Below are 12,924 nucleotides of genomic sequence, written 5' to 3' on the forward strand. Positions count from 1 at the left end.
AGTAATGTAATACAATTATGTTCATATCCTTTGTTTTTGTGTTAATACATATTTTACAAATGTTTTTGAACTAGACCAAACTGGTCTTACTCCCACAAGAATTTTCACTTTTTTCCCATAACAAGACAAGCTATTATCTGGCTTTGATGTTGAAAAGTGATTATGGTAACTGAGCTAGAACTGAAAAAAAAAAACAAACCCAAAATGCCCCCAACCCTATAATCTTTGTTAAAAATGTGTGCATTGTACTAAATGAAGATGGAACCAATCTGAGTGTATTAGATATGTACTGAAAATTATGCTTAGCCCTTTAGTACACTAAGGAAAAAATATTTTCATTATCTCCTTTTTAAGATGTTATTCTCCTCTTTGTGACCACTCAAATTTTAGAGAATTAGTGTTGGATCTCAGGAATCTGCAGTTTTTGAGCTTTCTGTGCTTCCAGGCACAGTTGCCCTGGAAAACACTGCTCTGGACCTGAAACCTTGGAGAAGACTTGTAAATATGAATAATGAGTTAGAAATCACATCTGTGTAGTGTGTTAGATGTGTGTATTTTCACTGGGTGATGGGTTTTAAATTTCAAGTTTTTGTAGTATAGTGGTGGTTATGGGATAAGATGTAGAATTTGGGTGGTGTCTTTTCATTGTTCATCTTCTTTTTCTTCTTCACAGAACTTAGGTAGTAACCTTTGGTTGGTCAGTCAAAATGTCACTCTAAGGGTCGTGGAAATCTATTATTGGGTCAAAAGGAATAAGTAATATAGGTGTAAAACCTCTATTGGTTAGCTTAGCTTTAAAGGGCCTTGAAGCAGGCTCAGCTGTAGCCATTATTCCTACGTCTAACAAAGAGCTAGAGGTACTGTCGTACTTTCTGTAATTCTTTGATAAGATCTAATAAACATCCAAATCTGAACACGAGAAACCGTCTCAATCACCTAATAATCCTGGCTCACAGGGAAAACAGGCGAGACTGATGACAAACCACTAATAAGTGGTGCAAACCCCAGCATACACTCCCACAAATTAGAACTACTTTAAATATTTTTGCTGTAGTGACGCTTTTATTAAATGTTGGGGGTTAAATTGCTCACACTTGAAGTAATCTCAGAGGTAGTTCAACAGATGTGCTAGAAGTTTTGATTTTGTTTATCTAGCACAAAAGTACCTAATTGAAAGTATGACAGATCCTAATTTTCTGATGGTTGATATTTCGTATTTTATTTTCAATACCTTGAAAGTTTTGTTTCTGTGTTTAAGTGATGAAGAGATTATTTAATAATAATTTGTATGTATAAGTTGCTTTCAGTGCAGCATTTCTAATTGACTACTTCACTTCATCACTTAAATGTTTCAATAGTTCTCATTTAGCCTTGATTATAGATCAGATACACCGCAAATGCAAGTGGATATATTTGACATAAGCATTTTATACGTGTCATGCTGATAGTCAGTACGTGTGTACTTTGGCCTTTATTTAGTTATTTTGCGTAGAAAACACGCCATATTATGGGATGGAAAGAATGTTTCTCATGCATTGTTGTCTGCAGCAACTCTTCTATTACCAGTAGTGGGTGGGTTTGATAGAGACATGGGGAAACAACTTCACATGTTGTCACTAGTAGTCTTAACACCTACCTAAAGCTAGTTTGTATGTAAAACTTAACTTCTAAAGGTGGTTACTGTTGTCTGTGTTCACTGTATCGACAGTGGTAATACCATCTGCTTTGCTTTGTCAGCCTCTTCGCCCTTTAAAATCTCATCAGATAATCTGTTTTTAACTGTTACAAACGTGCCAAATTCTGCCTGAGCACATTTAATCCTCAGACTGCATGTTAATGTAGTTAATGAAAGATTCCACTATTTCACCATTATTCTTGAAATACTGTACTTTTCCCTCTTGATTTCTGAAATATATACAAGTGAATGTTTATGTCAACTTGGCCTTCTTTGGTTTTAGTTAATCTGTAATGTGGTCACTGAGTAAGTTGTGTATGGGATGCACTTGTTTTTATTTGATGATTCTTACTGCTTCAACAAAAGCTGTGTAGCTGTTTTCTGTTGAGCTAAGTATGGTGTTGAATCACTGAAAATACTTACAAAGGCATGAAATACATCTGAGGTTTTGTCTTCATGGAAAAAGGAAATTTCTGTTCTGTTAATCCCAACCTACAAAAAATGTAGTCGTAACATCTTCTGTATGGGAAGAGATAGGGGCAACAATTTCAAGTATTTAAAGAAAATATTTTGACTGAAAGAAGGAGGTGGAGGCTATAAATGTTAACTGAAAGGTGAGGCATTTAATTCATAACTGCTATTTTACTGGAAAATTACATATGTACACGTGTAAATGCTAGTTCTCTTACGAGTATGTGTATGTGTTTGTACACTTACATGTACAGAAATACACATCACTATAGATGTGCTTGTAAAAAAAGCCCAACTAACCAAACATCCCATGCCCCCAAAGAAAACCTAAAACAACAAAAAATCCCAAAGCGACAACCAAAAGCCAACTTTTGGAAAAGGTTGTCATTGTGGAAATGGTTATATGGTCATGATATACTAATGGAATAAATACTGGAAAATGTTATTGCTTGAAAGCATATGCAGTGTAAGGTAGGGTAAATTACCCATTTGTCATTTCTTTTTTTCCTATAAAGTGTTTCAGATTACATTCTCAGAAATTCATTCTCAAAGGTCCCTGCCCTTCATTTTATGCTACAAGCTTTGTTTTCTTTATTAAACACTAAACTACCTAACTGAAAGTATACAACGCTGTGGTTTAATATGCTGTATTTTGTTTTCTAATACCTCAAGTGGGTTTTATGCATTTTTCAAAATAGAGGCCTTCAAAAAATCAAATCAGCCATATGTATTTGATTTATTTTTTTATGATTATCTAAGACTCAGAGCAATGCAAGATTTTCTAAGAAATGCAGAAAAATAACTGTATTACCACTATCATAAAACAATATTCCTTTAAAAAGAAGACATGAAGAAAATTAAACCTAAATTTGCTAATTTTGGTGGGTCAGTGAAAGCTTTATTGGATTCAGAGTCCATTCTTGTATTTGTTTTCTCAGCATAGTGGTATTATTTATCTTCTGCTTTAGTATTTCCAGTTTGCTTGTGTATAAATGTTACAATTAAATACATTAGCTGATTTTCTTTGTAAAAAGCACGTATGAAAATACATACTTGAATTTAATTGTGTCTTTAAGATATTTATTAGTCCTTGGAGTAATGTTGATCTTGCTCTCAAAGAGTACTGACATTAAACAAACATCATTGTGAGTGTCATACACATTCATCACGCTTTGTTTTGAATGCCTTCATTGTCTTGCAGTTCCTTTGTGTCTCTTCATTACTCCATTTCCATGGTTGGCATTTTAGCCTGTGACTGTCAGATTAAGTTATCTCCTAAATGGTCTTGGAGTATGACTACTGCAATCTGAAGACATAGAAAGATTCTTCTGAAGTGGCTAAACTGACTGCTGGCATTGCTGCTTAAGATAAAATTACCAGATGTTCTCCATTATAACATGCAGTTTTTAGTTGCTTCTTAACCATGACATTTTAACCACTGAACCATGCAGTCCTGGTCTTCAGATGCTTTTTATTTGGTGTGGAAAATCATATGAAAGTGAAATGAGCAGGAAGTGCTGCTCTCCATATCTTCAAAAAGCAAACTAAGCACCAGGACATTTTAAACCACATTTTTGGGATGCTTTAGTTTGTTTAATGTATCAGTATGCAATATGAAAGCTGATTTGACTATGGAGAAGACTGAATATAAGGTATAGTTTTTTTCTCTTGATGAAAATCCACTTTCAGCTGGCAGTTATGTCTAACATACAACTGGGCTGTAAACTAAAACTGGGAAAGAATATGGATAAGGGAAGGTGAGGCTGCTTGCTCACTGATTGAGAAGTCCCATTATGATTTAAAAAAAAATATATATGTAAAGGTAGTCTCAAAATGGACAACTTGTTTTCATACATAACTATACTGAAACTGCTTTCTACAGGAGGTTAAGAATTAAATAACATCATCAAGAGTGGATATTTATGGTTACAGGTACTCAGTTGTAGTAATTGCAGTCAGGTTTTTTTTAAAGGACATAATAGAATGTATGTGATTTTTCTAAGCTGGGGATCAGAGGGGGAAACCAAATGCTGGATTACCAGAAACACAGATGCATTGTTAAGAATCATTACTAAATAAAGGGCTGATTCTTTGTGTGCTTATAATATTTTTCTGAATGTAGCTGATTATTTTATCTTAGTATATGCTTAAAGTCAACATGAGGAGTAAAGCATCTTTTTGTTTTGTTGTAATGAGGAACTACTGAGCTTTTCTTGAGACTTTGCTTAAAATAACGTTTAGGATGGGTTTGAAAAGTACTCAAATACACATCATACCTAAGGAACATAAAAGCTTTTTTAAATTTTTCTTGATATCTTTAAGTAGATATGGACTTGAAGAATAACTTGTTTTAGCTTTTTCCCAGTCATAAGTAACTGACTCTGCAAAATCAATGTTTAGTAAGTCACTGGAACATTTGCTAATAAGATGGTAGAATAAATGAGTTTTTAATTGAGTTAAATAATTGTTTAATCAAATGCATGTGTTTAGGTTCTTGCTAGATTTGGATATTTCAATCAAATTGGATTTTTCAAATTCATTTCCCTTAATGAGGTAAAGAAATTTTTTTGTAAGTTAGATTACTTCTTGCCACATCTTATTTTCATATTTCAAAGGAAAACACAAAATACAAGTGTCACAAGAGTAGTATGAGTACTAGTGCTACTAGTCTGCCTGAAGTTCCTCAGATTTTAACATGCATGGAAAGATCCTTAAACAGTGCATTTCCCGTACTGTAAAAACCAGACTTCTTTGTAGTCTCTTAGTAATCAGCAGCTCGGAGTCTTTGGCATGGTTCATTTTTACTTTTCTTTACTACTTTTGTTCTGGGTGTGGGGACTGGTGAGGACTACAAAAGCACCTGGTCTGCTTAGGAAATAGTTGAGTGCAAGGTGTTTTTATCAGGGGGTTTCTTATGCAGAGGACTTGTTAGGTAAGTCACCACGTGGAAATTTTGTTGGCTCTTGGGAGCGACAGTTGCTGCAGAATAATCATTAATATCCCAGAGTAGGTAGAAGCATTAGGATTTGGAGCAGGTTTTTTTCCCTAATACATTTTTTTCCAAATACATTTGTTCCTGCTTAAACACTTTGAATAACAAAGATCCTCATGTGCGGTCTCCTTAGGATATGCTTTCTGTCTGTCTCTATTCTTTAAGGGTGTGTGTTTTGGACATCTTCTCAAAAAAAGGCAGCAACTGTCTTATACACCAGCAACATCCAGTAGTGTTTTGTAGATGCTGTAAACTTCAAACGTGAAAAGTTAGCAAACTAAGGGAATGTGAAGGTGATGGTGATACAGAGAAGCAGGCAGAGGGAGAACAACAAGGGTGTAACTGGTTGCAACTTCAGCACCTGAGCTCCACTAAACACTTGTAATTCTTGGCTTTTAGGATACTCTTGTGTTTGTGTGTCACCTTCTTCTGGAGGTTGTTGCTTTGGTTCTAATTTTGAGTTGAGGAAAATTTGAGCACATGAAAATAAAACTCAGGAAAACAATTGTGAAATACCACTAGTGAAAATTTTATATACAGAAATATATTGAGTGTAGAGAGATATTAATTGTTGTAGAAGGAGAGACTGACAGTTAATCTTTGTTTGAGCCGCTTCTTAATTTTTAACATCATCTTATTTTCGACATGTGTGAGGTTAGATACATTCTAAGTAGTGCAGTCTTAAATTGGTCAAATTGATTTCTGAACCTCTGCTGTTTCTATACTAGCAATTCTCTGGGGGTGAGGTGAATCCTACAGTATTTAAATGCAAAGTGAGAAACACTCCCAGAAATTAAAGGGAAATAGTCGTAGCTTTGTCTCTGTACAAATGTTAGAACAAACAAACAGGTGTGTTACTTATAGAGAAACAAAATCAATGATGAGTGTGATTGGGTGACAAAGAGCACGAGAAGTAGATGTTAAGAATGGTCTTCTGAATTTGTCAGATGTCTCGTTCTGATAATTCTGTTTGATAGTCTAGCTGGGCTGACAGTTAAGAGAAGCAGTAGCTACAGATGCAGCTAGATTCTGATAAAACTGTCTAACTTGAAGGCTTATTCTGTGTTCCTCAGTTATGGTCAGATGGTTGTCTGAGGAACTGAATAGTGACATTGGTACAGAACGTAGGGGATCGTTTGTTAAAGCAATACTTGGCTTAATCGATGATAATTGATTACTGATGAGTCAGTTAAGACTTCACCTCAGGTGAGGTCCTGCAGTGTTCTCCTTCATCTTGTGTCTCTAGCACATTGAAGAAAACTTGGTAGGATAGAAAGTATGCTTAGAAAGAAATTAATTCATTACCAACTGCTTTTAAAGGTGGTTTTGAGTTTTAATTCTGTCTTAAAATTACTGTGCCTAAAGTCAACAACGTGGAATCCATTACACAAGTGTAGAGCAATATGCTGTTGTAGAGGCACATAAAAGTTTCATATGAATATAAAACGAGGGGAAAGGTTCAAGGCTGAGATAATGGAGAAGAGTATTTGGGGATAATGAATTGAAACAAGCATAATAACTGAATTTTTGAGGGAGGGAAAGAAACAACCTGGGATGTGTTAATAAGATTGTGGTTTATGAGATGTAATTGTTTGGAGTACTTTAAGATTGTTGAGATCTCAGTAGAAGTACTGCCTTGTCTAGGCAGCCTGCTTTTAGATATGATCAAATTCTAAGGACCAAGAGAGCCAATGGGAACAGGCAGGGGTTTGGAAAGAATAGCTGTACAAAGACTCCCAATTGTTCATACATAAGGTTTGGAAAGAAAAGTTGGGGTTGAGCTGCCTTGGAACAATTTATGAAGGCTCTTTGTAAGGAGCATATCCTGAGAGTAACTGGTAAAGGAACTGATTAAACATTTAACACACTGTGTTGGAGTTTTAAGTCTGTGATTTCTCAATTAGAAATTCTAAATAATGTTCAGATGACATGAATAAAGTTGCAAACTTGGGTAATACAGATTCTTCCTCTTTTTTTTTTTTTTCTTTATATACGGTATAGCTCTATATAATTTATTTATATCCAAAGTGTGTTATTATTTGATTATTCTTTTACTCATTATCTAAATCAATGGAACATTAGAGACTGCTGTTTTTCTTGGGAGATTGAGAACATAACAATAGTTAGCTTGTGTGTTGGTTAAAGTATTGATTTAAAGTCAGCTTTGCAATACTATTTTTAGCATTATTGGTGGAATGGCATAGATAACTAAAGTTTTAGTGTGCAGAAGTGTGGTTGTGGAGAAAAGCAAGTAAGATACTGTTCACATAAGACAATGGTACAGTTTTGGCATTAAACATGGAATGTATGATATGTAAGATTTAATAATGTTTAACAGCTGAACTTCATTATTTGTAACTAGTTGATTGCTTTATCAAGGCGTAGTGAGTGTTTCTTTAATTTTTTACGATTCACAGTTTCTGTGTGTGTTCACAAGTTCCTTCTGTCTTTACTCCACACCCCCTCATCTCTCTATAACTTGATTCAGATTTCATAATACGTCTTTGTTTTCTGAGCTTACAACACTAAGTAACTTTGGGAGTATATATTCCCAGAATAGTTTAGCTGCTGTGAAACACTGTTAATTTTCTTAAAGAACTTTAATTTGCTTGCGTTCATAATTTCTGCTTACTCTTAAATCATTTCTGGTCTTTAGTGTTTCATAAGGATTTCAAATACGTTGAGTTTTAGCACTCAAGCACAGTTTTAATTAGCTGAGGAAATGAAAGCCAAGAACTTCTTCACAATTCCATTGAATAACTTTGTTTACCGGGATCTAAAATACTCAGAGCAGAACGTTACAGCAGAGTTTCTGTTCTTTTAATTTCTTCTTTGAATTTAATGTTCAGTCTGAAATTTCTTAGTTTATCTGTTGTTTGAGCTGGTGCTTCATCTTTGCTCTGCAGTTGTCACAGAGCACTGCTCTGGGTTCTCAATGCTACCATCATTTAGTGGTTTTTTTACTTATGTCATAATTTTCAGAATGTGTGGTTGAAAATAATGAAAGGGAAAAGCTCTTGAAAAGAACTAGGAAATAATGTTATGTATGGCTAAATGGTGGTATTACTGGGAGTGTAGGTGGGAAGCTGTCTGATGAAGTCAGCCAATTAAACATGAAATGCTTGCTTTATTCGTATGTGCAACTGAATAAATTATACAGCTTACAAAAAGTGATGTGCTTTTGTTGTGTCTGTATATAAACATACATGCAAATACTGTGTGTGTGTATATGACAATACCATATTTTTAAGAAATGTTGCCCATGAAGCCTAAAAGAAACGTTTAAGAGGCCTCCTTTGTTTTTTTCCTGAGGAAATGCCCTAGCATGGGTAGATAAAGAAGATTGATTTTCCATGTCCTTCCCAGATTGAGCCCAGCAGAACTACATGGAGTGGGGAAGGAGGATGCTGTCCATGGGCTCCTTAGCAGGGAGCAACTGAGCAGTGAGGACAGGGACCTTTCCTGAAGGTGCCATAGTGGGGCTGGAGCTCACCTGGCACCCAAGCATTCCCAGCACATGGAATCTGTGTGCATGTACTGACGTGCACCCAGCCCCTGTGTGTTTCCTTGCCATGGTGCACCTTGTTGGCTTAGACATGAACATGGCTGGACATGGTGGTGAGGGAGAGCAGCTTGGAGTTTCTGTAAGAACTTGCACAACTTAATGAAGGAGGAAATCAGGACCATCGCTGATGTAGACTACCTGATGTTGCATCTGAAAGACCTAGTTTCACCTGAAACTTGTATCTCAAAGCTAGGGTCACTTAATGTATGAAAAATGTACCTAACTCATTTTTCAACCTCAGGTATTTAGTGTGCTGTCCTAAACAGCCATTCAACACTTGATACTTTTAGACATAGGTATACATCTTGTTAAATTTTTAATGAATTATCTTTACTTGATTTTATATAAATGACTTTTTTTTTCTTTCAGTTTAACTTTGTTGGAAGAATCCTTGGGCCCAGAGGACTAACAGCTAAGCAGCTTGAGGCAGAAACAGGATGCAAGATAATGGTCCGAGGGAAGGGCTCAATGAGGGACAAAAAGAAGGTAAGGTCTTGAAGGACAGTGTAGTTTCAGATGCATAATTATGTTTTCTAATGGAGGATAAGCTCATGTCTCTCATTCTTACTTGTTGTGTTGTTACTATTATGCTTTTTTGTTATCTAGTGTCTTACACAGACTTAGTAAATAACACAGGCTGTCCTGAGGAAGTAAAATGTACGTGCTCCATAATTCTGCAACTGGGAGTGTAACTAGCAATTATAAAGTATTCTTAAGTAATAATTAGCTTACAATTGTGTCACATTTCACAAGGTAAAGGTAAAAATTGAAATTGTGTTTTTCTAGGAAGGAGCTGTTAACCTCAAAGGTCTTATTAATAGCTTTCTTGTATTGAATGACCAAAGGAATGATTTGTGCATGAAATGTGGATTGGAAAAAAAAGAAGAATTAAATGTATTTCTGGCAGTCACTTCTGTCTGAGTGAATCAAAAGGCACTGTGTTTCTGGTTTTATTTTGTGTTCAGGTGGAGTTGCAAAGTAACTAGGGCTGTTCTTGCCTTGTCCTGTAATATGCATGCTCTGCCCATGCAAATAGGGAAACTGTGTGATAGAGCCATCCTGAATGTCACGTTGCTCTCATGGTAACTCTGTTTTTCTACGTCTATTTTTTGGCTATTTCCCTGTAGCTACTGCTGCTGAAGTTACACCAACATCTCCACTGTAGTTTTGAATATTTCCCAGAAATACAGTTTCTTTTGGTTCTTTTTTTAGGAGGAATCCCCCGCTCTTTTCCCTTACATGATCAGCCACATAATGCATTATATTGATACATATGTAGTACGTAAGAATTACAATAGAAAGTTAATGTCTACCCTGTTAAACATCTCTTCCTTCCTAAAGCTTATAAATGTGTTACCTTCAAATTCCATTTAATGTCTCTTGTTTTCATAATCTGCTGTAATACTATCACTGTCTTTGTCTTATTCTACCATTGTTGTAGGTTTTGGAGTTTGTGAAATGTCTGTTAGAGAATCACAGAGTGATGGAGGTTGCCTCCTCAGGCAGAGTCACCGTGTCCAGGTGGCTGCTAGGTGTAGTGTCCTCCTCCCACCGTGCTTCAAAACCTGTCCTGTCCTGTGAGGAGTCATCTCTTCGACAGCTTGGGCACGTTTACTCTCTGGGGAGGTATTTTTGGACTGATTTCGCCTATCCTCCATAAGGGAAATAGTCTTTTTTTTTTTTTTTTAAATGGTATTTTTTGATGATTCACAGAAGAATAGGCAGTGGGAGTTACTGGAGTTTTGTATTTAAGAAAAATATTAGAAAAACTGAGACCACCTGAGTGAGTCACCTGTTTTTTTTAAGTTTAGTAAGAAAAGAAAACTACCTTCAACAAGGACAAGTATGACAGATCAGATAAAACTTTGTACACATTAAAAACTGGAAATTGATCCAGTCAGCACTTGAATGCACACTGCAACTTCGAAGTTGGTTCTCTCATAATTTTTAAACATAAAATACTTTACCATTGATAATTTCATGAGATAATACTGTAATTAATGTAGAAGGTATTAGAATGATATCATATTATAATGTATTTGGATACCCAACAGCATAATATAGGTTATAAACCAGTGTTGAGTACCAAATAATTTTCTTCAGAAAACTGATTTTCATGCCATCCCTTCTTAATATTTTCAGTTCATTTGCTCTCCTGAGGTTCTTTGTATTGGTCATTAGTTTACATTTTTCAGAGCAAAGTTTCTGGTGCTATACCACTGTTGATGACGTAGGAATTATGATGCACACCAGTAAGATGTTTCTTGTAAAAATAATTATTTGGAAGCTGATTTAAGACATGGCAGTCACAGACAAAAGAAAAAATGAGTGATTTCTGTCAGTCTGGGCACAAGTACACTTCTTGCTTTAGACTGTTGCCTCTTTTCCTAACGAATTATACTTACAGATGAACTCCCTGGTCTTGCAGTGCATTTAATGTTAACCACCTTTTTTCATTTTCTCACATGGCTTCTCTCTTTGCCGATTGTACTTCAAAATGCTAATGAACATCAAAGTATAAAATATAGAAGTAATGCTGTTTTTTTTATGGCAGGTTAGGATGCACTAATTGTTTTTTAAAACCCTTTCTTTTCTCTAGAGTCAGCGTTGTTTAGAAAAGTCAGTATTTGCGGTATTTTTCTCTGAATAGTTTTAAAATTTGGAGGAGATAAGAAATGCAGGTTGATATTTATGTGTATTTTGTGAGTATAATTTATACCTTCAAACCCGATTTCCCAGTGCTAATTATAAAAGAAGGTTTATTGGTTGTGGGAAGGAATAATTAGTAAAGCAGTGTCGATCCTGTGTGACAGCTGCATTGTACTAAATACTTGAATAAGTTGTCCATGTACTTTTCCTGCCTTGCTAGTGGTTGCAGAATCCAGGAGAAAACACAAAGACTGACATGCTGGAAAATAAGCCATCCAGGTACACTCTGAGGAGAATTTTGCTTTACTGTGTGGTCCTATGAAAGAAGTCATGAATTAGGAATCCTTGTCATGTGACCAAAACACTTGAACTGACATCACATCTTGAAACTTGCTGACAGATTCTCCCCAGAAAGCAGGAGAAATCCTCAAATCGTTTGTATTTGAGGCTCAGCTGGTAATCAGAACATCTCTCTAGGCAGCTTTCAACAAATTTAAAATCAAAACCTTAATTACTGAGAATACTGTGATTAGAGCCTAGGGGTACTTGAAGGAGATTATTGGGGAGGGGAAAGGGGTTGTAGGCATTCATCAAAAGCTAATGAATGTGTAACTTTATTAAGACCAAGGCATTTTTTTCCATAGTCTGAATGCACCTTTCATTAGGTAGAGAAGAAAACTTGCATACCAGTTAAAGAAAGCTTATAGTGATGACTACCAAATGATGAATAAGAAAATCGTTTTTTTTACATCCCCCCTGACTTAAAAAACGCATTTGGGAATCAGCCCTGTGCTCTATAGCACATTGCCATTATCTTACTTTAAAGGGGTGTGAAGCCTAACAGCATCAGACTACTGACTTGTGGCAGCCTTGGTCAACTCTATTGTTTTTTGGTTTTTTTTTCCCATTTCTTTCTACTTTTAGAGAAGAATCTCCCCTAGAACAGTGTGTGATGAGGGAGCATCATTCATTTTTACTTCATGAGAAAGCTATCTCATGATACACAGAATTTTTTCTTACAATTGGTAGTTTCAGATAGAAGGGCAGACAGCTATGCAGTTCTAAATGTGAAGAACTCTGTGCCTTCATCCTCTGTAGCAGCTTTAAGTCTGTTGCACTTCATTCTGTGTTAGATGATTTGAACTGATTCATGGTTTCTGACCTACTTGTTCCAGCTTACTTATTCCTACAATCCTGTTCACCTTGCAAGCAGAAACATAAGGTTTCATGAAAGACATGCTCTCAGTTAGAACCAGTCTTCACCTTTGACTTGTGCAGAGTTGTTACAGTAAATAGATAATTGCATTTCTTCAAACTCAATTTTTCGGTTTTTATAGTTTGGCTAAAAAGTAATTAGAAAAACCCAGACCTTGGTACCCGCACAAAGTTTGAGGAAAACACCAGACAGGAAAAATTTATCTGTGTTGTGATCAGGATATTTTATCAAATTCTGTATAATATTATATATTTGTAATTTTTTTTTACCTTTTAGGCTTTATCACTTGATAAACTTTGTTTTCCAATTAAAAGGCTTAAGCATTCTGTTTAGCTAATAAAGTATGTTAGTGACAT

The 12,924-nt window shown here is 35.5% G+C and overlaps 1 protein-coding gene across 9 annotated transcripts in view; it reads left to right on the top strand.

Moving 5' to 3' along the window:
- QKI (QKI, KH domain containing RNA binding) overlaps nt 1–12,924 on the top strand; it is a 155,095-nt gene that overhangs the window by 54,171 nt on the left and 88,000 nt on the right. For all 9 annotated transcript variants that reach the window (XR_015802298.1, XR_001403066.2, XM_088161412.1 and 6 more), the window contains exon 3: nt 9,073–9,189. Coding sequence is in view for 7 of the 9 variants with exons in the window: in XM_088161412.1 (XP_088017538.1) it covers nt 9,073–9,189 (117 nt within the window). In the remaining 2 variants the exon portion in view is untranslated. The remainder of the gene's footprint in view (nt 1–9,072; nt 9,190–12,924) is intronic.

Source organism: Sturnus vulgaris, chromosome 3, assembly GCF_052056855.1.
Source record: "Sturnus vulgaris isolate bStuVul1 chromosome 3, bStuVul1.hap1, whole genome shotgun sequence".
In the NCBI taxonomy this organism is placed as follows: domain Eukaryota; kingdom Metazoa; phylum Chordata; class Aves; order Passeriformes; family Sturnidae; genus Sturnus; species Sturnus vulgaris.